This window comes from Armigeres subalbatus, chromosome 2 (assembly GCF_024139115.2).
Source record: "Armigeres subalbatus isolate Guangzhou_Male chromosome 2, GZ_Asu_2, whole genome shotgun sequence".
NCBI lineage: Eukaryota > Metazoa > Arthropoda > Insecta > Diptera > Culicidae > Armigeres > Armigeres subalbatus.
The window spans coordinates 149,393,252-149,420,950 of record NC_085140.1 but is presented as its reverse complement, the minus strand read 5'-3'; the positions used below and the strand labels follow the sequence as shown (position 1 = coordinate 149,420,950).

At 41.8% G+C, this 27,699-nt stretch overlaps 1 protein-coding gene across 3 annotated transcripts in view; it reads right to left on the bottom strand.

Annotated features, from left to right (window-relative positions):
• Positions 1–8,782: 8,782 nt before the first annotated feature.
• The window catches only part of LOC134210995 (paramyosin, long form), an 80,317-nt gene continuing 61,400 nt past the window's right edge, over positions 8,783–27,699 (bottom strand). The window contains exons 2-6 of one of the 3 annotated variants that reach the window (XM_062687497.1): positions 25,410–26,439; positions 10,319–10,838; positions 10,157–10,252; positions 9,817–10,098; positions 8,783–9,743 (exon numbers count right to left, since the gene is read on the bottom strand). In XM_062687497.1, coding sequence (XP_062543481.1) covers positions 9,537–9,743; positions 9,817–10,098; positions 10,157–10,252; positions 10,319–10,838; positions 25,410–26,236 — 1,932 coding nt within the window. In that variant the 5' untranslated portion in view covers positions 26,237–26,439 and the 3' untranslated portion in view covers positions 8,783–9,536. Of the gene's footprint in view, positions 9,744–9,816; positions 10,099–10,156; positions 10,253–10,318; positions 10,839–25,409; positions 26,442–27,699 lie in introns of those variants that run through there. The other 2 variants (XM_062687498.1, XM_062687496.1) reach the window with 2 other exon arrangements.

Below are 27,699 nucleotides of genomic sequence, written 5' to 3'. Positions count from 1 at the left end.
CTGGTTCATGTCTCTGCTTCACTTTCTTACTTTCGTCGAAGATAATATCCCGGGATGTAAAAACTGTTTGCTTCCTCGAATCCCAAATTCTGTATCCGTTAGTGGTGTATCCTACCATTACATTCTTTTCGCTTCTTGGATCCAGTTTCCCACGCTTCTGCTTTGGTACCCAGGTGAAGGCAGTTGAACCGAAAACACGCATCCTATCTACGTTCGGCTTTCTTTTGTACCACATTTCATATGGTGTCTTTCTTTCTTCCAGAGCAGCTGTTGGACTTCGATTAATAATATAGGCAGCAGTGAGGACAGCTTTACATACTCTTCGGCAAACCAGAATCTTGCTGCGTGGATCGAGACTTGTCTAACAGAGTGCGATTTAGGCGCTCCGCCACACCATTCTGCTGCGGACTATACGGAACGGTTGTCTCCATACGAATACCCTCCGTGCGGCAAAAGTTCTTGAACGATTTTCCAGTATACTCCCCGCCATTGTCGCATCGGAGTCTCGACACCCGTGTACCAAAGAAAGACGTAACCTGTGCACAAAACTGTTCAAATTTTTCCTGCACCTCATCCTTCGATTCGAGCAAATAGACCATCGTAAAATGGCTGTAGTCGTCCATGAATGACACATAATAGCGCTTACCGTTCCACGTTGTAGGAATGAACGGTCCACACACGTCAGAGTGGATGAGCTCCAACGGTCTAGATGAACGTCTATCTACTGCGTTGTTGAACGGTTGTCTTGTTTGTCAACCTGCCAGGCAAATTTCACACAAACACCGATCAGGCCAATCTTAAATTTTCGATTCCGTCTCGATCATCTGGTGCTTCCATAGGCTCTTCAGGTTCGACTCCCCCAGGTGGCCATACCGTCGATGCCATAATTCAAAGTTTTCATTCTTCGTTGTCATTGTACTTGCTGAATTCTTGCTGTCACGGTAACAAATATCCAAAGCATAGAGTTGGCCTGATCTATGCCCCACGCACACTACTTGCTTATCCTTCTCGATGGTCACTCTTCCTCTAGCAATCGTTACGCGCATCCCGTTGTCTTCCAGCCGACGGACGGAAAACAGATTGCACTGCAACTCAGGCGCGTACAGAACATCTTTAATTACCGATGGCCGCTTCTTACCATCGACCACCATATTTACACGGATAGTGCCGGCAAATTCTGCTACGATGATTTGTCCGCACTTGGCCACTGAAATCGACACTTTCCGAACCAGCGGATGCAGTTCATCGAACAGACTCTTGTCTTTTACCATGTGATCTGTCGCACCCGAATCTAGAAACCACTCGATTCGCTTGCTCGATCTAATAGTAGGCGCCAAGAATACACTGTTGTCCGTGGTAACAATGAATGAAATTTCACTTTCGCATGTGGCATGTGCCTTAGCTTTGAATTTGCGGTTAACCTTTGCATTCAATTTTGAATTTCTTTCGCGGCTCTTACCATCTGTCGGTCGGTAATCGGGACACTCTATGCGCTTATGACCGAATCTTCCACACTCGTAGCATTTAAAGCCGCTGTTCTTTCCAGCAAACGCCGACTCACCTGTGTTATCCTCTGTGTGATTCATTTGGTTCGCTCGTTTGGCTGATTCGTCTAACAACCGCTTCTTCACGTATTCTAATGTTAGCTGGTCCGGTTGGATGGTTTCCAAAGCCGTAATTAAAGCATCGTACGATTTCGGCAGCGACAGCAATAACTGGCAAACGACATCTTCCTCCTCGATTTTGACACCGGCTGCTTTCATTTCTCGTAGCACTTTCTCGAACTGCAGCAGGTACACTTTTACCGCATCTCCTCTTTCAAGCGCAGCTCTTGGAACTGCTTCTTCAAGAACAGCTTCCCGGCAATTCCAACACGCTCAAACGAGTTCTTCAGAGCGTCCCATGCTTCTTTCGCTGCTTCTTTCGCTTCACGTAGTCCAACTGATCCTCTGCTATTCGATGAATTAGTAAGTTTTTGCACTTCCGGTCTCTAGCCTTGCGCTCGTCGAGTTTTGCTTCTTCTCCGCCTTGACAGCCGCTGTGTCTTCTGGAAGCTCCTTCGCGTAATCCTCGTCCTCAATGGCATTCTCCAGACAGTCCAGCAGGTTCTTGCCCTCCATCAAAACTTCAATTCGGAACTTCCAGTTACCGAAATTGGTTCCATCGAACAGCCACAGCTTTTCTTCTCCCATTCTATCGTGTATTACTTATGTTAAAGATAAATTGCTAGGCCCATAACCTAATAAAATAGGCAGAGCTATGCGTTAAGGTGATTATAGAATGAAGCCCGTGGTGAGTTTCAAATTCATCACACGTTTATCTACATATATTTCCAAAATCCCAAATCTGGCGTAATAGTTTTCGTACAGTGCCGAAAAACAAATTATGATTGTTCAGCATAACTAAGCAAACGATCTACCAATATTTCAGCCCCATACGCGTTATGTTTCTTTCATCTCGTGCTCTTGAAAAAAATATTGGAAAAGCACGTGGTTTACAAAATGGCCGATTTCTGGCTTAATTGTATAATCACCTTAACACGTCTTTATTGAACGGGAGATTAGGTAGAAGTAACAGAAATGAAAATTTTATTATCCATGGCATATTGCGTTTCTAACAATTAAGTTGCTATTAGTAACATGTTGATCGGTTGCCAACTCAACAAATACATCCTTGTCTCACACCAGCTACGACCCGGATAGGGTCGGACAAGACCCCATTGTGCAGCACTCTACACGAAAAGGCCTCGTACTGTGCCTCGATGAGGCCGATGATTTTCTCAGGAACCCCCTTGCGTCTTAGGGCGCCCCACATAATTTCGTGATTGAGACGGTCAAAAGATTTTTCGTAGTCAATGAATACCACGTAAACACCTCCAGAATGATACGGAGCGTGACAATATGGTCTACATAGGATCTTCTGGTACGGAATCCGGTCTGCTGACGCCGGAGAGTCTCATCGATCTTCTCCTGAATCTGGATTACATTGCATAGAACTTTGAGAACGGTACACAGCAACATTAATGCCTCGCCAGTTATCGCATACATACGATGGATGCCCACTGCGGGACGTCAAAATCGTCATCGGTGACATGAACGCACAGGTAGGGAAGGAAGAAATGTATAGACCGGCCATCAGACCGGATAGTCTGCACATCGTATCGAATGACAACGGCCAACGATGCATAAACTTCGCAGCCCCCGCGGAATGGTAGTCCGAAGCACCTTCTTTCCCCGCAAAAACATCCACAAGGGCTCATGGAGATCACCTAACCAAGAAACGGAAAACCAAATCGACCACATTCTAATCCGACCACTACCTCGTTGCAGTATGCCTGCGCTCAAAACTCTCGACGGTGTACAACACGTGTCGAAGTCGGACGCCGCGGCTTAACATTGGGCGGCTACAAAACGATAGACTAGCCCAAGGATACGCGCAGCAGCTGGAAGTGGAACTGCCAAAGGAAGAGCAGCTAGGCGCAGCGTCTCTTGAAGATGGCTGGAGAGATATTCGATCCACCTTTGGTAGCACCGCAAACGACTGGTATGACGGTGAATGTGAGCAGTTAGTGGAAGAGAAGTATGTAGCATGGGCGAGATTGCTGCACGAGGGCGAACGGGGCACGATATAAACGGGCGCGGAACAGACAAAACTCGATTTTCCGGAGGAAAAAGCTCCAGACCAGGTGTTCGCCATTCACCAACTACTGCAGAAATGCCGCGAATATAACGTGCACACAGATCATCTATTCATCGACTTCAAAGCCGCATATGATACAATCGATCGAGACCAGCTATGGCAGCCAATGCACGAAAACGGATTTCCGGATAAACTGATACGGTTGATCAAGGCGACAATGGATCGGGTGATGTGCGTAGCTTGAGTTTCAGGGGCATTCTCAAGTCCTTTCGAAACGCGCAGAGGGTTACGGCAAGGTGATGGTCTTCCGTGTCTGCTATTCAACACCGCTATGGAAGGGGCTATACGAAGAGCAGGGATTAACACGAATGGTACAATTTTCATGAAGTCCGTCCCGTTATTTGGTTTCGCAGACAACATAGACACGCAACTTTGAGAAGATGGAGGAAGCCTACATCAGACTGAAGATGGAAGCTAAGCGGATCGGACTAGTCATCAACACGTCGAAGACGAAGTACATGATAGGAAGAGGTTCAAGAGAAGACAATGTGAGCCACCCACCGCGAGTTTGCATCGGTGGTGACGAAATCGAGGTGGTAGAAGAATTTGTGTACTTGGGCTCACTGGTGACTGCCGAAAATGATACCAGCAGAGAAATTCGGAGACGCATAGTGGCTGGAAATCGTACGTACTTTGGACTCCGCAAGACGCTCCGATCGAATAGAGTTCGCCACCGTACCAAACTGACAATCTACAAAACGCTCATTAGACCGGTAGTCCTCTACGGACACGAGACCTGGACGTTGCTCGTGGAGGACCAACGCGCACTTGTTACTTTCGAAAGGAAAGTGCTGCGTACCATCTCTGCCGTAATCTGGAAAAGTGACGTAACACCCATTTTACAACATGCATGTTTTCCATTTTTCTGTTAAAGAGCTCAATGAGTACTCGTTAACACCATTTTTGGAAAATGGCGTATACGTCACTTTTTCAGATTACGGCAGATCTATGGTGGGGTGCAGATGGCGGACGGTACGTGGAGGAGGCGAATGAACCACGAGTTGCATGAGCTGCTGGGAGAACCATCCATCGTTCACACCGCGAAAATCGGACGACTGCAGTGGGTCGGGCATGTAGCCAGAATGTCGGACAGTAACCCGGTGAAAATGGTTCACGACAACGATCCGACGGGCACAAGAAGGCGAGGTGCGCAGCGGGCAAGGTGGATCGATCAGGTGGAAGATGACTTGCGGACCCTCCGTAGACTGCGTGGTTGGGGACGTGTAGCCATGGACCGAGCCGAATGGAGAAGACTCTTATATACCGCACAGGCCACTTCGGCCTTAGTCTGAATAAATTATTAAATTTTTTTGCTTTAGGGGAAGAGGCCCAAAACGCCCCCCTCCCAGGGCAAAGCGCCATTTGTGGTTTCCCTAATATTTACCGTCATTAAGATGTCCGTAACAAAACTAGATCTAAAATTATGTTGGTTAGACGAAAAAAGTTTCAAAATAGTGTATGGGAAGGTCGGAAAACCGAAAATTTCCACATTTTGAAGAAACATCTAACATTTTGGCGAGGCAAAACGCCCTAGTGGCATTAACCTACAATGTACTTGCGTCTCCACGCACTATCCATACCAGAATGCTGATTCGCCGACGCGTGGTACTTTGTTCCCTAGGAGCTGCCAGCTAAAAGGCGTTTTGCCTCATGAGTTTTCCGGCAACAGAATATCGCCACTTTTTTGAAATTTGAATATTATTAACATGATTGAGATTTTTGACAATTTTTGAATGGCATCAAGTAGCTATCTTGTCTTGTTTAACTGATGCATAATGTAAAAATACTCACGAATAGCGTTACAAATAAGACAATAAAGCAGTGTTTGCTTAGCTAGAGCATATTGCCCCCCCCCCCCTTCCTCTACATTAGTTTAGAAAAAATAAAACTAATAGAGAGAACAGGGTGTGAAATGTTGCCAAAGCAGATTCGATAGATACGGGGAATTGACTGATATCCCATCGTTATTAGCTGGTTATGGAACAACTTCTCGCAAGAGCAGCTGTTGTATAATTGGTAATACGTCCGTGTACTAAATGGAATAGTGTGGGTTCAAGTCCCACCGGCAGCCGAATCTTTTTCGCAATATCTCATAAAAACACCCTAAAATGGCAAACTTAACTATGTGTATCAAAATTAAACATCTTTTCCAAAAAAAAACTAATATTAACTAAACTTAAAGGCTCCCCCAGACCTAAGCGATTTCATCACCGCCAATTAGTCGCCGCGATTCTATCGTTGGGTCGCTGCAGGCAATGTTCTTTTTACGCTTCCATACCAATGGCGACAGAATCGCTGTCGCCAAGCGATAGAATCGCGTCGCGTATGTTTGGGGGAGCCTTAACTTGTTGACAAAGGCAGAAATCAAAAATTGTTACAACGCTTCGAGATAATATGGTGATAATATGGTCCACACAAGATCTTCCGGCACGGAATGCGGTCTGCTGCCGCCGGAGAGTCGCATCGATCTTCTCCTGAATCCGGGCTAGGATAACTTTGCATAGAACTTTGGGAACGGTACAGAGCAACATGAGCAATATGCCTCGCCAGTTATCGCATACAATCAGGTCATCCTTTTCGGGCACCTTCACTAAGATACCTTTCATCCAGTCGACCGGGAAAGTTGCGGTGTCCCAGATATTACGAAATAAACGATGCAGTAGTTGAGCGGATGTCATGGGGTCAGTTTGAGCGTCTCGGCTGATATGCGCTCGACCCCTGGGGCTTTATTCGATTTCATGATTTGGATGGTTGTTTGAATCTCTAGCGGTCATGGAGCTTCGGTATTGACGCGTGTTATACGTCGGATCCTAGGCAGATCATGCCGAGGTGGTGGTGGCCTGGCCTGTCGATTTGATTTTCTGTAAATCCGTCACGGGAGACCTACAGGGGATGTCCAAAATAACTGGGATAGGCAAATTTTGGGCATAATTAGATGTGTTGTAACTATTTCAAATATTATCCGTTTTGGACAATTCAGGGATGCCTGAACTAGAAATTTAATGTAGTTTCACCATATGTTCATGGAACCGACCAGGGCCATTGGATACCGGAGATATTCCGGGTTTTTCGAAGGTAGGTTCAGAACCGTAAATTTGTGGTGGGTATTAGGATAAGTGGTGGTTAGAAACAGAATAATATTAGTAACCACAAATAAAGTAGGGCTCTTTCTGAATGGAACCATATGTTGAAATTCGAAATCGGATCAGTATCAAGTGAGATATGGCCATTTGTTTAGAATCGGTGCCGATCGGGAGTTTTAAAAGGGACCAGGCCACGAATTCATTTGAACCAAGCTTTTTGACCGATCTTCCATTATGATTACATTCCAGAAGTCTTCTGTCACGTCTAGAATGAAAAACCAACCAAAAAGACGGATTCTGAAGTCGCTGGGGTGCCCCCGGGGAACCCGTAGAGGGGACATTTCAGTTTTGGCACCAAAGCTAGCCATTCGACGGTTCGTTTTTCATGGTTTTCTATCAGGAAGAAAGATATGAGTATAAAATGGACCATTGATGGCTATGACCGTTTCAAGGACCTACGGATTGTCCCCGGGGAACCCGTAGAAGGGGACATTTCTGTTTTAGTTCGTTTTTCATGGTTTCTATCAGGAAGCGAGGTATGAGTATGAAATGGACAACTTATAGCTTTGACCGCTTCCGGGACCTACGGATTGTCCCTGGGAAACCTGTAGAAGGGGACATTCCAGTTTTAGCGCCAAAATTGGTCGTTCGACGGTTCGTTTTTCATGGTTTTCTATCCGGAAGCGAGGTATGAGTATTTAATGGACAATTGACGGCTTTGACGCTTTCGGGACATATAGGTTGTCTGTGGGGAACCCGTAGAAGGGAACATTTCTGTTTTAGCGCCAAAACTGGTTAATCGACGGTTCGTTTTTCATGGTTTTCTATCAGGAAGCGAGGTATGCGTATAAAATGGACAATTGACGGCTTTGACCGTTTCCGGGACCTACGGATTTGTCCCCGGGGAACCCGTAGAAGGGGACATTTCTGTTTTAGCGCCAAAACTGGTCATTCGACGGTTCGTTTTTCATGGTTTTCTATCAGGAAGTGAGGTATGAGTATAAAATGGACAATTGACGGCTTTGACCGCTTCCGGGACCTACGGATTGTCCCCGGGGAACCCGTAGAAGGGGACACTTCTGTTTTAGCGCCAAAACTGGTCATTCGACGGTTCGTTTTTCATGGTTTTCTATCAGGAAGCGAGGTATGAGTATAAAATGGACCTACTTTATTTGTGGTTAGCCCTACTTTATTTGTGGTTACTAATATTATTTTGTTTCTAACCACCACTTATCCTAATACCCACCACAAATTTACGGTTCTGAACCTACCTTCGAAAAACCCGGAATATCTCCGGTATCCAATGGCCATGGTCGGTTCCATGAACATATGGTGAAACTACATTAAATTTCTAGTTCAGGCATCTCTGAATTGTCCAAATCGGATAATATTTGACATAGTTACAACATATCTAATTATGCCCAAAATTTGCCTATCCCAGTTATTTTGGACATCCCCTGTACGTGACCTTGTGAACCGGTCGAGGAGGGAAGAGCGATCCTCCGATCATCGTGTCGTAAATACCTCAGAATTTTGCGAACAGCTCTCCATTTTCGCTCATTTATCCGAGATTATGGCGTCCCATAATGCGCTCATGGTTGGAGTTGTCGGATCCGATCTTCGCATTGAAGTCGCCCATACAAACTCTTCGCAAAGTAATTTACTATTACAAAAAATTAAGGCTTTATTCGAGCGTTGAAAATTGGATTCATTGCGCTCTTGATCACAACCATAGATCTGTTCATAAGGTGAGCGGGCATTTGACGTTAGCAGCATTTTCAGCAGATGAGTGAATTATTGCCAGCAAAGCAAACGCTAATCAAATTGGGCAACTAGCTATGGGGATGGCTGTCATAGATCCTCAATAAGAATTAGATAAATCCAAGAAGCGTGGAAATTGTAACTTAGGTGCGACATTATGATCTATGACATAAAAGTTTATCTGAAGGGTAAAACCCAAAAACGTTTTCGTTCGGGTATGTTGACTTACTTAAAAAATGTTATGCTTTTAAAGTTTATTCTGTTTTGTTTTTGTTTTATATTACGATTACTATTCATTCATAACTTATTTTATCTTCCATTATTTTAAAGAGAATCATTAATTAATGTCATCGTTAATGGTTCATCAGTATAATAATCATAGTTCTTTGGCTTACATTGAAAGCTGTATGGACAATTTCTTTTTCCAATTGTTTCACTATCTTCTTATTTTTCATGTTTTTTTTTATTTTTTAAAATAATATTTATTTATTACAAAGATTGATATCATACAAAAGAAATATAATGTTTCGATCTTCATTAAACTTTTTGGAACAGCGTACAGTTGTTAAATTTGGCATCATCCTTTCCTCACATCTAGGTTTTATTGTTTCAATAAAGGGCGGCTAGTTTTACTGCTTAAGTATCATTGTAAGAGATTCGCATTTCTTCACGTTTGGCGGTTTCATACGATGTTTGGTATTATTTGTGTGACCAAATCAATTTTCCTGCTAGTAGTTTCGTTATAAAGAGATTATATTTTATCTTAGTTTCATTGATTCGTTGGTGTGGTAGAATATACAATAAATTAAAAATACATGAAACTAAAGACGAATAAAAAAAAACAAAAATAAATTAGCGGACAAAACAAAAGACGAACGGACATGATTAAAATGAAAGATCATATGGTGCATTGTGCCACTACGTCAGCCGCGATGTTTCGGCTCTAAATGGCGGTCGGGTGTTCCCGGGGAGGTCGCCCCCTTTCTCTTGGATTTAAGACGACGACTCGTTAACTGTTCTGGTGGTTTCCTGAACCAGGTAGACTTGCGATCCGGGCACGGTGGAGGTGGTCACGAAGGTGCGATGCTTGGCCCGAACCAGATGCAGGTTGCTCTCGGCCACATCAGCGCGATCCTCGGCGGCTTCCAGTTCGCGCTGGAAGCGGCGAACCTTGGTGACGCACTGCTGCGAGCATTGTTCCTAGAATGACGATGGAATAATAATAATAATGCATAAGTTTTGGCGATATGCATGCAGCACTGTGCAAACTTACCTGTTCAACTAGCTGACGCTTGAAGGCAGCAATCTTCTGGTTGGCCTTCTCCAGAGCATCCGATAGAATTGAAATGTTCTTCTGGTCCTCTTCGATCTGAATGTAGACTTCCTTGACTGAGCGTTCCTTCTTGCGCAGGATCTTGATGGTTTCGGCGTGCTTCCTTCTCTCCTCCTCAAGCTCAACCTCAATGTCACGGAGACGGGCCTCCAGCTTGCCGATGATACGACGGCTTCCAGCAACGGCGTTAACTTCAACCTCCTCAAGACGAACTGAAAGTTGCTGTAAAATAGTTTTGAACGTATGAGCATAGAACCGAGATTACAATGATAGCGAATACCTTGACTTCGACTTCCAAGGACTTCTTGATGGCTTCGATCTTGACAATTCTTTCCTGTTCTTCATGGAGCAGTTCAACGGTGTGCTTAAGTTCAACCTGAAGAAAAATGTGATTTTCATAAATACATCCGGTGTGAAACTATGAAATGAGAGTTGATCATACCTGGACCTTCTGGTAGCGTTCGTCACTGACGCGTAGTTCACGGCTGACTTCCTCGTAGTCGGAGGCCAAGACTGTGAGTTCCTGTTCGAGCTTAGCTCTGAGCGAAGCGTAGCTGGCATTGCTGACGGTGAGTTCATTGATGCGCGAGCTGGCTTCCTCAAGCTGGACTTCGACTTGGCGTTTCGAGCGCAGGGAGGAGTCGTAGTTGACACGGATCTCCTCCAGCTCACCAGTAAGGGATTGGATGCGGCGTTGGGCAATACCGTACTGATCAACGGTGGACTGCAGTTGACGCTGGATTTCCTCGTAGTGGGCCTGGATTTCGGTCAGCTGAGCCGACTGTCTCTTGATGGTCTTCTGGAGTTCAATGTTGGTGTGGTTGGCAACATCCAGGGACATCTCCAGCTCAGTGATCTGGATCTGCAGCTTCTTCTTGATGCGCTGGACCTCGCTCTTCAGCTTGGTCTCGGCCTCAACGACGCGGGCATTCAGCTGTTCGATTTCAATGCTGGTCTGTTTGCTACAATTTGGGAAACAATGGAAAGCAACCGAGAAATTAGTCACCGTTTGTTTCTGTTGGCAGGGAGGCAGATTGTGATTTAACTAGTGCGTTTGCCGTCATCGCTTGGCTAAATATAACGGAAGCTGCGCTTGCTCTTAGATCAAAGATCGCTTGACCGTACGTTTGATCGGTTGACATTCGACCCGTACGGATGTTGTGAATTCTAGAACAGAAATTCACCGCTGAAGTGGAGGCAAATAGAAACAATGATTCATTGAATATTCGAATCCTGACTTTGATCTGCTGATTGATGAGATGAGCAATGCAATTGATACATTGTTGAATTCTGATTAAGTGAAACTAAATCGCTATTATTTATGGATAGAAGTTATAAATTTCTCTAATGTCAATCAAGAAAGAAGACAAATTCCCGTGCGGATCATTTTCCCGTTCCGATGAAAATATTTGTTGAAAGAGAGGCGAAAATAGATAATACCGCAGGCTTGGTTCGTTAGCATGAGATCAAGGTGGTGCGGATTGAAGACAACAACGCACGTAAAACAATCAAGAAGACCAGGCAAATGGACGCATGATTTTTTGGTTAGTGAGTTTGAGAGAGGAAAAAAAAACAACCTTGGACCCGTTTCAAAGTATCGGTCGCCCGTAGCTCAGCTCTGGTGGTTGTGCTTTTTATAATTTTTTGAACCAGATGCGTTGACGAGTGCGGGGTACACCGCTGAGCCAGAGACCGTCAAGTATTGGACAGATGTCACACGTTTTGTATTTACGGCGATATATAAATTGACTGAAACATGCACCTCAGGCGAGGAATGCAGTAACAGGATTAAAATACTGCATCGAACTGCCATGCATATATGCGGTAATTTGCTATTGGTGAGGTAGCAAATTTGGAATCGATGCATATGAACGTTTTTGGTGATCATACAAAAACTATAGAGCTAACTTTTTTTTTATTGGCATTTAAATAGTACTTTTAAAACGCTTAAAAAGCGTTTGAAAAGATTTCGCTATTAGAAAATTGCAATGAAATTTATTATTATAGTCATTCGTTTATTTGGGAGGCTCATGTGCAGTTGAGCGTTACGGAGTCGGAATCATTTTATTTGGATGACGTTCAAAAAAGTATATAATAATAATATAGTTTTTTTTCTGTGCTCAGATAAATTCAATTTACATACATTCTGAATTGTTGAAACAATGACAAATTTTCACCCCTATTCGACCCATTGTCATCCCCAATGACCATACATACCCCGTTTGATTTTGATATTATAAACCATGTTATGAGACAGTTTCGATCAGATCCAAACTTCACCATCAATTGAGTGGACGGCTCGGTGTTTTGTTTTGGTAAATTTGCATGGCAACATGGCATGGCAATCATCATTTGGTTTCACTTTCGCAAGTGATCCGTATAAAAAGTAAATATTAGTGTTATAGGTCTCCCGTCATTTTAACCGTTTCGTAAAATAGCTTATTCTTATTTGGTAAAGGTATTTTCTTTCGGAAATTTGGGTAGAAGTACTTTGGGGTGAATTTTTATCGCTTTTTATCTGGAAAATCCCCAACTCTATCTTCGGGATATCGGAAAACAATCGTTATCGTGCAATCCATTTCATAGTGAGTCATGTGATTAAACGAAACTCTGAACATCGAACGGAAAGAGAAAAGCGGTCAGAATGTTTTCGGAGGACCAGAAACTTTCAAAGTTTGTCAAGAAATACGTGATTTGACAAGCGATCTGTTCATGTGGCAAACGGAGTGCGCCGTTTGTGCGATCTTCCTCAAGCAGTATCTATACAGTAACGTTTGCTTCCTCGGTTGAAGCAACATGAGGAAGAAGTTGCGGCCAGATGTTGTACAGAACCTAATGAGTGGTGTTCAGCGTAAGGTGCGAGCTTTCGGTTATGGTTTTGAAGTTGAAAGAAACAAGCACAAAGGCCAAATAATAGGCTGTAGACCAATGCAAACTCTAACTTAACCTCACTTATTTTGACAGTTCACAGAGCTTGTTTACAAGGTGTTAGAAGAAAAATCGATGAGGGGAAAATTATATTTCATATTTTTAGTTTAAAAGTGCTGTGATTCGCATATTTCAGTGATATTCTTTGCATTCAGCATGAAATCAATCGCAGAAGACATCTACATGCGAATAAAATGACGAAACAATTTTATCGGGAGCTTCGCCGGAGACTAAGTCCTGGTGAAATAGCTCTGTGAACTGTCAACCTACGTCATCATGCACTGGTCTATTGTCTGAAAATTTGAAAAGGATCAGTCAACTAAGTAACTTTCTACAGCGTTTTTTACGTGATGTGGAACACCCTCCACATTTAATTTTTAAAATAATGAAGCATGACAACAGTACATGTGGGTAAATTGAAAACAGTCGTCTACCCATTTTCCAATTTTTCCATTTCTGTTGACAACTTATCAAAGTTTAATTACGAACTAATGTAATTTCATCGTTCATCGAAGGAGATTTTCCGATCTTAGTGCCCCCTTAGTCGAAGAGTACGCTTTCTCATTGCCCATGATCGACTATTGCGCAATGTGAAATGGCCATGGCTCTCCTGTTATAGTTGGCAAGTATAACAGAAGTAGCATTTTATTCATTGTGACAACGACAAGCAGATAACAAGCTTAAGATAGTTCAGAAGGTAATAATGCATTTCAAGATGGACACCTGTTGCAAGGATTACTAAACGTGCTTAAAAACGTTTTGGAATTCTTCCCGATTGTCAAATTAGTTGCTGTAGATTTGGAATTGGCCAGACAAAATACCCAATCTAGTGGTAATGATCTTTTGTGCAATGGAGAGGAAAATATTCGAATCATTGATCTTAGTTCAATAAAGTTTTCAAGAAAATTCACTGTTAGGACTCTACAATTTCAACTTTTGGCTATATTTCTTAATTCATGCAAGGCCAAAACAATTTGAATACTAATTAATATACTGCAACGAATGCCAGAGGGTTAAAACATGCACACAGCGTTTCCTCTACTATTGGCCAAGGATAGTCTAGGCTGCCTTTTCATCGTAATTTTGTAATTTTCAAATTTATTTCTTATATTTGTCTATCACTTGTTCATCCTGATTATTCAATATTGAATAGAAGCCTTTGGCTAAATGATATACCAAACGTTAGTAAGGTTGGAAGATTTAATTTTTTCTAAGTAAAGCTTTTTTTCTGCACCAACTCATACCATGAAAATGGTCAACCACTACTCTATTACTAGTATTCGTCAATAAATATCAACGGTTCAGTAAAATTTGATTCTAGGTTGAATAGAATCGAAAAAAAATCGAAAATGACTGAAAATTTTTAAAATCGGTTTATTTTATCTTAGAAACGGTAGCACTTAGCAAAAAAATACTGTATACCTTTTCCGTTACAAATTTAACGCACTTTCATAAAATGGAGTCGATAAAAACGTTAAAAAAATATAACTTTTTTGTCCATTTTTTCTCCATTATGACTAATAGTGTAAAAAAATACATATATTATCTGCTACAACATATTAAAAATTAAAAAAATATTGAAAAAATCGTTTTTGAGAAAATCGAAGTTTTAATTTCAATATTTGAACATTTTTTTTCGCAGTGTATATTTTTTCGCATACCCTTAATGATTACCTAAAACTTTGCCGAAGACATCAACACGATCGTACAAGCCGTTTTCAAGTTAATTCAAGTGTTCGAGGTGTTTTGCTTAGTGGCCTTTCGTAACGCTGTATGGGGAGGGAGGGGGTCAGGCCGAGCGTTACGATCCATACAAAAAAAATAAACCTTCGATACAAAAAGTGTTACGTGGGGGAGGGTGGGGGTCCAAAATCATCATATTTAGTGTTATGTAATTTGTGAAAGGCCCTTGTCAAAAGTTAGGCTAGAGTCAAAATTGCAAACCAATGATGCAAATTATGTTTTTTTCATCACAAAGATCGTATGTGCAAAATTTCAGAGAAATAAAAAAATACAAATATTAATAGATCTTCGATTTCACAGAGAATAATTGTTCACTTTACTTCGCTCTTGAATTTGGCCATTTTTAGGGGATACGGGAAGCACGAACAATCATCAAATCGTCATCATTAACATCATTGAATGCTTAATTATTTTTCTACAACAACTATGATATTGAAAAAGTATCAGCGGCGCGTGCTTACTCGCAATCTACATGCTGATACATTTACAGTTATATCAAACAACTGAAAACCGAAATACGACGCCCCAAAGTTACGAGGTGATAATACTAGAAAGAGACGAAAGATAGGAAAAATAACACGGTGTGTAGTGCTTCCCCGAGTCACCTTAACTCGTTGTTCCTGTTGGCTATCTAACAGTAATTGATGGAAAGAGTTCTTTGTCACAGCTTATGTAAAAAAATAGTGATGCAAGCAGGGTAGGCACAAGGGATTGAGGATCTAAATATATGTACAAGGATAACTACACATCCTGCCGATTTTATAACCTTTTTCAAAAACTATTAAACTCTTCTGCGATTCCGATTTCAATTGTAGATGTATCTCCCGGGGTTTTATAGGAAACCAATATTGAGCGAGGGTTTGATCAAATGCTCAATATTGCATAATGTTTTTCAGTTTGTCTTTTTAACAATTAAATATGTACTCATGAACGTATCTCTCTTAAAGCACAAATAATTATCTATTTTTGAATCAAAATGATGAAATTTGCATTTGTGCTTGATACTTGAAAATTTTCCAAAATATATTCTGTTTATTTGGATATCTGAAACTGCAAAAACTTTGGAGATTCCAAAGAAAAAAAAATCGTAAATTAAAAAAAAAATTTGATTATTTTGAAATAGACTCATCGTTTAGTATTCCGAACAACCTGGTTGTTTAGGCATTTAGAAATCCTCAGCAAATTCTTTAGGTTTTGAAACGATTCTTACGTTTCTGATTGATACATTTTGTGAGTTGAAATGCGTCTTTGCCTATGAGTTTAATTAAATAATTTTCTATTCGAAAAGTTTGTAAAAAGGTTTTGAAAAGTTTGTAAAAAGGTCTGAAACCACTACTGGACCATGAATTTGCGAAATAAAATCCCATGCTGCGGTGAGACAATTGATTCAAAAGTATAAGATTGCTAATGTCGCGTCAAATCGCGTGACCAACATATAGTTTGCGGCCTGGGAGCCAAAGTACCGGTACTGATTTTTATTCTGAATTTTATTCTATGCTTGCCTCTAGATTGGTGCCTCTGAAAATGCGAGGTAAAATTTATTTGGATTCTGTGCAGTTTCACCTTAATGCGTTAAACTAATGTGGTTGACAAAAACAAAACATTCTCTACAACATGACACATAATTAACCAGCCAGTAAAATCATCATCAAATCATGTTTAATGCAAAGAGCGCCATTAGTATTCTAGTACTTATGCTTCTACTGGTGAGACGGAAAATGGTATGAATCGCTAGTCATATCAAGGAAAATCCAAATCTTCTTTGAGGTCGGTGGTTCAACGCAACAAATTGACTTGTTTGAGTAAAAAAAAACATATTTTACGTGAGTTGATCGATGGTCGGAATGTTAGAACTTGTCGGATCATCAAGAAAAATCCAACTCTGGCATGGGTCTGTAGGAGGCACTTCTGCACATAGTTGTGTCAATAAACTCCAACTCTGAAGTGGGTTTGTGGATAGGAGGAAGCGCTATTGGAAGCAAGAGGGTCACGAATAAAAAATCCAACCCTGGACCAATCTGCAATTGATTATTATTAAAAGATGAAAAATTGATAGAAAATTGAAAAAAATTGAAGAAGTTAAATAAAAAAACTACTTCCAACACAGCCTTCCGTATCGGTACACCTGGAGATCACCACTGCAGACAGAATCACAAATCGACCACGTTCTGATTGATGGACGGCACTTCTCCGACATTATCGACGTCAGGACATATCGTGGCGCTAACATCCACTCTGACTACTATCTGGTGATGGTTAAACTGCGCCCAAAACTATTAGTCATCAACAATGTTCGGTACCGACGACCGCCGCGGTACGACCTAGAGCGACTGAAGCAACCTGATGTCGCCACTGCATACGCGCAGCATCTCGAGGCAGCGTTGCCGGAAGAGGGTGAGCTCGATGGGGCCCCTCTTGAGGACTGCTGGAATACAGTCAAAGCAGCGGAGAACAACGTCGGGAATATGGGACAAGGCGACGGAACGATTGGTTTGACGAAGAGTGCAGACAGATTCTGGAGGAGAAGGACGCAGCGCGGGCGGTCGCGCTGCAGCAAGGTACCCGGCAGAACGTGGAACGTTATGGACGGAAGCGGAGACAGCAGACCCGCCTTTTTCAGGAGAAGAAACGCCGCCTGGAAGAAGCGGAGTGCGAGGAGATGGAACAGCTGTGCCGTTCTCAAGAAACACGCAAGTTCTACCAGAAGCTCAACGCATCCCGCAAAGGCTTCGTGTCGCGAGCCGAAATGTGCCGGGATAAGGATGGGAGCATCTTGACGGACGAACGTGTGGTGATCGAAAGGTGGAAGCAGCACTACGAGGAACATTTGAATGGCGCTGAGAGTACAGGCAGTGAATGTCAAGGCAGCGGAGAAGATGACTACGTCAGTTCAGCGGACGATGGAAGCCAACCAGCCCCCACCTTGAGGGAAGTTAAGGATGCCATCCAACAGTTAAAGACCAATAAAGCAGCTGGTAAGGATGGTATCGGAGCTGAGCTCATCAAGATGGGCCCGGAAAAACTAGCCACTTGCCTGCACAAATTGATAGTCAGAATCTGGGAAATTGAACAGCTTCCGGAGGAGTGGAAATAAGGGGTTATATGCCCCATCTAAAAGAAAGGCGACAAGCTGGAGTGTGAGAACTTTCGAGCGATCACCATCCTTAATGCCGCCCACAAAGTGATATCCCAGATTATCTTCCATCGTCTGTCGCCATTAGTGAATGAGTTCATGAGAAGTTATCAACCCGGCTTCGTTGACGGCCGCTCGACAACGGACCGAATCTTTACTGTACGGCAAATCCTTCAAAAATGCCGTGAATACCAGGTCCCAACGCACCATCTGTACGTTGATTTCAAGGCGGCATACGACAGTATAGACCGCGTAGAGCTATGAAAAATTATGGACGAGAACAGCTTCCCTGAAAAGCTTACCAGACTGATCAAAGCAACGGTGGATGGTGTGCAAAATTGTGTGAAGATTTCGGGCGAACACTCCAGTTCGTTCGAATCGCGCCGGGGACTAAGACAAGGTGATGGACTTTCGTGCCTGTTGTTCAACATTGCACTAGAAGGTGCGGAGAGCCGGGTGTAACAGCCGGGGTACGATTTTCAACAGATCCAGCCAATTTATTTGTTTCGCGGATGACATGGACATTGTCGGCCGAACATTTGCAAAGGCAGAACTGTACACCCGCCTGAAACGTGAAGCAACAAAAGTTGGACTGGTGGTAAATGCCTCAAAGACAAAGTACATGCTTGTGGGCGGAACAGAGCGCGACAGGGCCCGCCTGGGAAGCAGTGTTACGATAGACGGGGATACCTTCGAGGTGGTCGAGAACTCGTCTACCTCGGATCCTTGCTAACGGCTGACAACAATGTCAGTTGTGAAATACGAAAGCGCATCATCTGTGGAAGTTGGGCCTACTACGGGCTGCAGGAAAAAAACTGCGGTCAAAAAAAAAATCGCCACCGCGCCAAATGTGTCATGTTTTTTTTATCGCCAGACTAAGGCCGGAGTGGCCTGTGCTGCACATAAAAGTCTTCTCCATTCAGCTCGGCATTCAGCTGCACTTCGCCAACCACGCAGTCTGCGGAGGGTCCGCAAATCGTCCACCACTTGATCGATCCACCTTGCTCGCTGTGAACCTCGCCTTCTTGTTTCCGTCGGATCGTTGTCGAGAACTATTATTACCGGATTACTGTCCGAGATTTTGGTTTCATGCCCGGCACACCGCAGTCTTCCAATTGTCGCGGTGTGAACGATGGATGGTTCTCCCAACAGCGTGTGTCATGTGTCATGTACAAGACGCTAATAAGGCCGGTTGTCCTCTACGGACATGAAACATGGACAATGCTCGAGGAGGACTTGCAAGCACTCGGAGTATTCGAGAGACGGATGCTTAGGACCATCTTCGGCGGTGTGCAAGAAGACGGTGTGTGGCGGCGAAGAATGAACCATGAGCTCACCCAGCTCTACGGCGAACCCAGTATCCAGAAGGTAGCTAAAGCCGGAAGGGTACGATGGGCAGGGCATGTTGCAAGAATGCCGGACAGCAACCCTGCAAAGATGGTGTTCGCTTCCGATCCGGCAGGTACGAGACGACGTGGAGTGCAGCGAGCGAGATGGGCAGACCAGGTGCAGAACGACTTGGCGAGCGTGGGGCGTATTCGAGGATGGAGAGATGCGGCCTCGAACCGTGTATTGTGGCGTCAAATTGTTGATTCAGTGTTATCTGTTTAGATGTAGACTAAATAAATGAATGAATGAAATAAAAAATAAATCGCAATGAACAGGGATAATCATTATGGACTTTGTTTTCTAACCACTATCAGTTTCAAAAGAGCAAACATTCAGTTATGGAAATCTTTCAACTAATGGAACGTACACACGGTCAAGCAGTTTGACCAACATTGACTCCCCCTCTCGTTTATTCAAACATCCATCAAGATTTACCAACAGTGGCATGAACAATCAATTTAGTCGACCAACAATATCACACACGAATGACCGAAGCGCCAACTTGAGCACCAACCATCAAAAAAATATATGGGGGTTTGTGCAACTTCACTACAAATGCTCAAACATGTTCGGCGAACCTTGACTCCGCCCCCGACAGCTCAAACCAAAATCAAACCGTTTTAATTTTTTTTCCAACCGAGCCGCCAACTGTCAAATGGTTGTTCGAACAACTTCACACACGTTCAAACAAAGCGTTTTTTTGGGTTGCTGCTTTGTTGTTCTTCAAACTGCTTGACTGGTGTGTACGCTGCATAAGATACTGTTCATATTGAGAATAACCGTCAAATAGGGTAAATCACTACTTGGGCGCATGGATTGATTTCCGGCACACTGTACAGAAAACTTACGATTTATGCAGTTTGGAAGTCGTAGGTTTACGATTGATAATTTTACAAAAAAGTCTCAAATTTATCTCGCACAATACTCAATATTATTTAAACATGTATTCAACTCATGATTGATCCAAACATGTGAAATAAAAATGTATTATTATTTTTATAACGATTATATTTTTTTCCAACGATTTTTGACAAGGAGCTATTTTTGAGCATAAGTAAACCCCATTGGAGTATTATACGGCCCACAAAATTTAGGAGAAGTTGCTTCCTATCATTAATATCTATCAAATAATGCAGTTGTAGATACCATCATTTCAAATGCGCACCCTTGTTTTAAGTTATTGCCTTTCTCGTACAACAAAGTTGTACCGAAAGGCGATACAATGAGGGACCGACTGTTTACTTCTATGACATTTACTCCCAGGGTGCAGCAGCCGTAAAAAGTTTAGACAACAACCTTCCGTACACCATGTTTACGGTACTCGTCACTGAGTGACGCTACCGGCGTTTCTATCTGAAAAATATCTGCTTTTTTGAAAAAAAAAGATAATCAAAATCTAAAAAAAAACTTTTTTTTTTCAAGAATGGTGGCAATGCGTATTAATTAATGCAAAACATGCAAAATGATAAAAAACATGCGATCTATTGACCTTTCTAATGTGATTTTTTCAATAAATTTTATGATGCACCAGAAAGGCATCATCGCCGCTAGGTGGATTAATCTGGATTTTTTTAACTCTTTGTAATTCGTAACTGGAATAGGAAATGCCGCTTGGCCATGCTATAATTGTCTTTTTTCGGACTTCATAAAGTTTTTTTTTTGAATAAAAAGAAGAAATTCATCACAAGTCAACATCGACCTACACAGATAAAAATATGTTGTGATTTTAAATGTATTTTCATGCACATATTTGGAGTATGCAATTTTGCACTAAAATATCATGAGGATATCAAGATATGTTATTTGTAATAAGTGATCGATATCAAGTACCATTAGTTTGTTCTTATCCATAGCATATCTTGATATTTAAATGATATTTCGGTGCAAATTTTTGATATTGTTGCCTGTTCTTTTATCTCTTATATCAATCAAGTCCATATCATGTTTTGTAATTCTGTTCATGGCTTCTGCCCGGGATACCACTTCTACCAGATATCCGTCATCCGAGGGAAAGGACCCTTCGGAATTTGGTCAGTCGGTTGATTATCAAATGAATCGACTGCTTTGAACGTGCTTACAGCGGCACACTATGAGTTAACTTTCTGAAATCAGTATGGCGAAAGGCATCTAAGGTTCGATTTCTCAACATTAAGCACCTTGATCGGAAAATTATTCGGAAGGCGTAGTAGCGGACACCATCCTACATAACCGGTACCAAATAGTTTTTCATGAAAAGTTCCTTATTTTGAGAAAACCCGCGTTAGATGTCTTTCGTCATACAAATTTCTGGCGGTTAACTCATGCTGGCTATTTTGCGCATATACTATAGCGCCTGGATGTGGCAACGGCGGGTAGAAAATCAGCCACTGCCAATAATTCATTCTCGAGGGAATTCATTTGGGAAAGTAAAATCTTTTCCTCACTAACTCACTACCCTTAATTAGGGAAGATTAATTACGTAACGCAAAAATTGGCCATTTACAATTCCCTCCCCCCAAGTCACACTTTTTGTATGAATCATTTAAAATTTTTGTATGGATTGTCACACTTCGGTCAACACCCCCTCCCCTCTAAGCGTTACGTAATTTATGGATGCTCCCTTATGACGATTTCGGAAGTCTCTCGATGGCCTTAATCGAAGCTACGGTTTCGACCTTCGTGACGTTCAACTAACATCCCTAATATGATACTTTCAGGTATTATCATATCCATTTGGCCTGTTCTGGAAGGATCTGGGAAATCGGAATATAGCAATCAAATCTAAGGCCAAGGGTATTCAAAATATCCATGCCATAGACTTTTGGACCAGTTGGTTTAGTTAATAAATGTCCCCAACTAAAAAAATCTGTTTCTTTGAGTGTAGTCCTTGATTTTGGCGTCTCTGAAGGCTGGCGCTCTTGACGGCTGCAAAGCTGGCATGCTACAGTACTAGAAATACGTATTCTAGAAATAAACTAAGATATGTTTAAAATATCTTAGATATATTGATATGTAAATATTAGGGGAAGGGGCCCCAAAACGCCCCCTCGAAGCAAAACGCCTTTTGGTTATTCTCTCTCATTTACCGTATTTGGCATAGGCGTAATAAAACTAGACCAAAAATTATGTAGGTTAGGCAAAAAAAGTGTCAAAATATCTTTTATTTTGACACTTTTGGTTGGTTGAAACGAAATTTTCCACATCTTGATGAAATATCTAACATTTTGGCGAGCCATAACGCCCTAGGAGGACTAACCTACAATGTACTACGCGTCTCCACGCACTGTGCATACCAGAATGCTGATTCTCCGACGCGTAGTGCGTTATTCCTAAAGAGCTGCCAGCTAGAAGACGTTTTGCCTCATCTGTTTTCCGGCAACGGCAAATATCCACTTTTTTTAAATGTGAAAATTATCAATATGATTGAGATTTTCTAAAATTTTCAAATGGCATTAGCAAGTTATATTGTTTAACTGTTGCATGAGGTAAAAATTCCCATGGAAATCGTTACAGCCAGGGAATCAATATTCGAGCAACGCCTAACAATATACCCTTTGTCGTCAACAGAGTTTGTTACTGACAAACGCACCTAGCGACAAACCTTTATCAGAACCCGAACACAATATGACAAGAATCATTTGCCTTGCATGCTCTGATATTTCCGAGAATACGATGTTAATATTGCAATCATATGTTCGATTCTCAAATATTTCCATAAAAGCAGAAACCATGATAGCATAAAACCGAAATTCGCACTAGAAATATTACAAAATAACGGGATGAAAAGCTAGCAACAAGATTGTCGTCTTTTTTGTTGCTGACAAAAATTTTCGGATCTTTGTCATTATTATCTCCGACAAAAACAAAGCTTTGTCTTTAGTTCTCTTTTGTCGCTTGTTTCGCAAGCGCATTTCAGAAAAATTGATTCCCTGGTTACAGCTAAGACATTTAAGCAGTCTTTGCTTATTTCGTGGGTTGCTTAAAAAGTGTTCGAATCCTATTCCACATTTTTCTATTACTATGAATACTCAATCAAGTTTAGACATTACTTAACGTTACGCCAGTGATCAATTTTCTTGAGAATGAGATAGTTAAGGCTCTCCAAAACGTTCTCGAGTGAAGTCTATCAAATCAACGAAGGCTTTTGCAATGTCCCCATCATCGGTACACATACAATACGATTCAATAAGAAGTATCATATAAACTAATTTTCCCCGAAAACGAGATTTTCAGGGTTCTTCAAAATGATCTCGAGCGAAGTTAGGTTTATCGTACCGATTGCGAGAAAATCCAACTTCGATAGTCCCCCATTCTGGTTTTCAACTTGATTAGCGATATCTAGCGGATCAACCAAAGCTTTTGCAATGTCCGCATCATCGGTATATACCCAATCCGGTTAAATAATAAAAACACAATGATTATATCATTATTGAAGAACGTCTAGGGCATGGAATGACTCTACAAAGTCCAGTAGGTTTCAACCCATTGAAAAATTTTGCGCAATAATCAAACAGCAACTTAAGCAAAATGACGGAGCCGAAGAGTGCTTCGAGCTAATTTGGCATCATGGAAGTAGCGATCTCTACTTAATTGTCAGCATACCTAAGACGGAGATGAAGGTTGATGAACCCATAGGATGTTCCAATTATGTGTCAAGCAGTGAACAACGCTACCTGTCATAATATGTCGAAATTGCAACGCTAGTGGTACAAGACCAACAAGAACTGCAGTAGAAGCTTTTGGGACAAAGTGAAATCTTAATCCGTTGCTTAGGGTTCAATGAGACTGTTATTTTAATCCTGCAATTTATACGTTATTTATATGTTATTTAAAGCCTGAAATGCTTGGCTAAGAATATTAGATTCAAGTTCCCAGGGCTCTTTTCAAATCTGTGTAAATAGTTTAAACTGAATCAAACGTTGAAAATCTATTTCCCGAACACCTAATCAATATCTAAAATTTTCTTCAGAATTTCTTTTTTTTCCTTTGTCTGTCATTGAGTCCTTCAGAATTTCAATCCAGGTTACATAAAAATGTTTAATAATAATCTTTCAGGAAGGATCCAACTTTGAATGAATCATAGTTATTTATGTTTTTATTTATTTCAAGAAATTGCTACAGGAATCTAGAGAAATCCATTTCTGCCTAAATGTGGAAATACTAAAAAATAGATGTTTGTTGGATTTCCAAAATAAGAGTCATTGAAGCATTGTCCTCGGTCTCGGTCTCGGTAAACAGTCCTCAGAAAAGTTATGAAGCCGCCAAATATGCGGAAAGTTTTAAGCAGAGGCGATAAAGTAGAAAATAATCAACAGTTTTATTGATGATGCGGGTTTCCGAAAGCTGTTGTAATATCTGTTGGTTTGATTTTTGATCCTACCAAAATTCATTTACTTAAACCGAAAAGTGTAAGTATCCTTTGAACTAAGTTGGTTCCCCTTTGATCAGTCCTTTGATTAAATCAAAAGCAATCGTACTACTAAAACGCTGGATTTACTTCTATATTTTGGCTTATTCGTTTTTTATGGAACACTTCGTTCTCTACTGTGGAATACACTAAGTGCAACAAATCGCGTTTGATTCTATTATAGTCGTAATGAGGAGTCCACCATACGGATAATGCTACTTTATCTGATCATGCTGATTACACGCAAATGAGTTTTTACAATTTTACAAATATCAAAATTTTTGATTCGTGAAATTAGACTCTAATGAAATGTGACGTAGGTACCCATTGTGGCTATGACCTCATTTGTGAACGAAAATATTTTGATAATAAAATCACTTACACTCGCCATTGTCGAGTTTAATTACCTTTTCGAGCTATTTCAATGCCACACGTATTCGGCAGGTTGATTGTGTGCACATCATTAGGGGTCCCTGGTGGCACTTCGTGGTGCGAGTTAGGAACCAACGCAAGAAAAGCTACGAGAGTCGAGAGGAAGTAGATTACGACGAGATAGAGGCACTAGTAAGTACGCAGACAAGCGCACAATCGTTGCGCATCCGAGACCTTTTCCCGTGGGCACAAAAATAGAATTATTTTCCTCAAATCGTTGTAGTTTTTTGCTGGTATGTATTCCTTTTCACTTCAATTTTCCGCTTTGACGTAATGGATCGCACTCATAGATGGGGACAAGTTCATTCAATTCGGAAGCAAAAATGACGAGATGGCGAGAGAGACAGGAATTGAGATTAATGGCTATGGCAAGACCAAGCTAATTATCCATTGCCTTATTTAGCAGCGTATCCGGTTTTTAGTACAGAGGCAGAGGGGGTCACTACAATAATTTCCTAACACTCAATGTCCTTATGCACTATCTATACAATAACAGTAGAAGTGATTGGTTCACTAATTCACCTGGTATCATGCAGGAACTCGGTGGTCTTAACGGCGAAATTCTTGATTTCACGTCGCACATTGTTAACCTGATTGTGGACGGCCTTGTATTGCTCGGAGGCTTCTTCGGATCCTTCACCCAGGTTGACCGAGGACGATTTGATGATGTAGCGAACTTCACTGGTGCCGCGATTACCGGACTGACGAGTGACCGAAGAGCTACGGCACACCTTGCTCACGGAACGTTCCTCGGATGCCTGAGACTTGGAACTCTCGGCCAGCAGGATTTTGGAGATCTGGTTGGCAGATTTGCCGCGGATGGCTCTCTTAAGCTCCTGCGACACATCGTCTTTTAGATCGGTGATGTACTGCGTCCGTTTTATCAAAGCCATTGTTTCACGGAGATCCTGAACCTGCTGCTGGGTGGAACGTTCAGAGAGCTTTTTATGGTAGCGGTCAATTACACTATCCGGCGTAACGTGCTTCTTTAGTCTAGCTGCGTCGGCAGTCGCGGTCACACTGAGCACAGAGCGTTTTATATCGGAACGATAATCGGGCAGATAGCTCACCGCCTTATCTACCGCTTCGTCGGACAGGGCCGCAATCTCTATGGATGAGTAGGGCCGAAAAACGAAGTCGTTTTGATGAAATCGGCTAAGGCCTCGCTCCTCGGTGTACGGGAGATAAGGTATCCTCTCCGGTGTCCTGCCGCGCTGTTTTGCATCAAGATAATCGATCATCGGCTGGTAGTAGTGCATCGCGTGGCCATAGTTAGCGTCCCAAATATGGGTGGGGATGAGCCTCTCGCGACGCTCGGTCCGATTACTCAAAATTTGCAACGGTGCCATTGAAAAGTATTTTTAAATCGTCTTCCCCTCTATGCGCTAATTTACGCGCAGCCGTTCGAGCAGCCGGATTCGCAGCGGCGGTGTCTCTCTCGCCTATTTTCTATGAGTCAAGTGCTTGCGGAATGAAAATGAGTGCGTTTTCCTTCTCTCTATATTTGCCTCTGGTTTGAGTTTTTTTTGCTAGATGAATGTTTTGGTTTAGCCTGTGCTGAGCGAATTTAAAGCGAAATTAGTCGTCATGCCCAAAAACAAAAGAATGACAAATTTAATCATTAATTAACGCTATCGAACGAAGGAATTCGGCTAGACAGACTCATCCTACAGTCACAAAAAAGCTAATTTTACTGTCAGTCTATCATCAAATAATTTCGGTTCAATTGTGAAATTCTTGCTTTTGGTGCGTAGTTGCGTGCTTGGAAAAGCGTGCTAAACATTGTCAGGCAAAGTGTCAACCGTGTGTCAATTTATTCCCCATACGGCATCATAAATATCTTCAAAAGGTTCACGGTCATCGGCAGCAGTGGTTTACAAATTGAGAAGAGATTTGCATATTGCAAAGTATTATGAAAGAAGCTCAATGGGTTTTTATTCTAAATATGATTTTTTTTTCACAAAAGGATATATAAAGAATTACGTATATTGGTCAGAGCTGTACATTTAACAAGTCAATACATGCAACGCGGTTTTGCTGTTCCAATGATACACTAAACAAATCTAAGAGCCGCGTTGTGCGCCCAGATTTATCCACATTTGGATTTAGCATCTAACGATTTTGCGAGGCAAAACGCCTAATGCATTTGGCTAATGCATTTGTTTCCTAAGAAAATTCTAGTAATCAGTAGCACTTCATCATTTTTTAAATAGGGGAAGAGGCCCCAAAACCCCAAAACGTTCTCCCCCCACACACCAAGACAAAACGCCTTTTGAGTATTCCCTTATATTTTCCGTGTTTGAGAAGGCCATAGTAAAACTAGACCTAAAACTATGTAGGTTATTCGAAAAATGTGCCAAAATAATAGATAGGAAGGTAGGAAAAATCGAAACATTTCAGCGAGGCAAATCCTAGAAGGACTAACCTACAAAGTACTACGCGTCTCCACTCACTGTCCATACAAGAAGGCTGATTCCCCGACGGTGCGTTGTTCCCAAAGAACTGCCAATTAAAAGGCGTTTTGCCTCAGGAGTTATCACAACTTTTTTGAAACGAAATAGGGGGAATGACGGTTTTGTTCTATTATTGTCAGGGTTTTTTTTATGACTGATTATGCTCAAATTTGGCTTAAACATTCTTTGCATATCAAAGAATATTGTGGCCAAATTTCATAAAATTTGGTCGACAAAACCCCCTGACAATAATAGAACAAAACCTGCCAAAGCCGTCTTTTCCCCTATCAACACTTTTTTTTAAATGTGAATGTTATAAATATACTTGTGATTTTGTACTGTTTTGATCGGAACCGCAA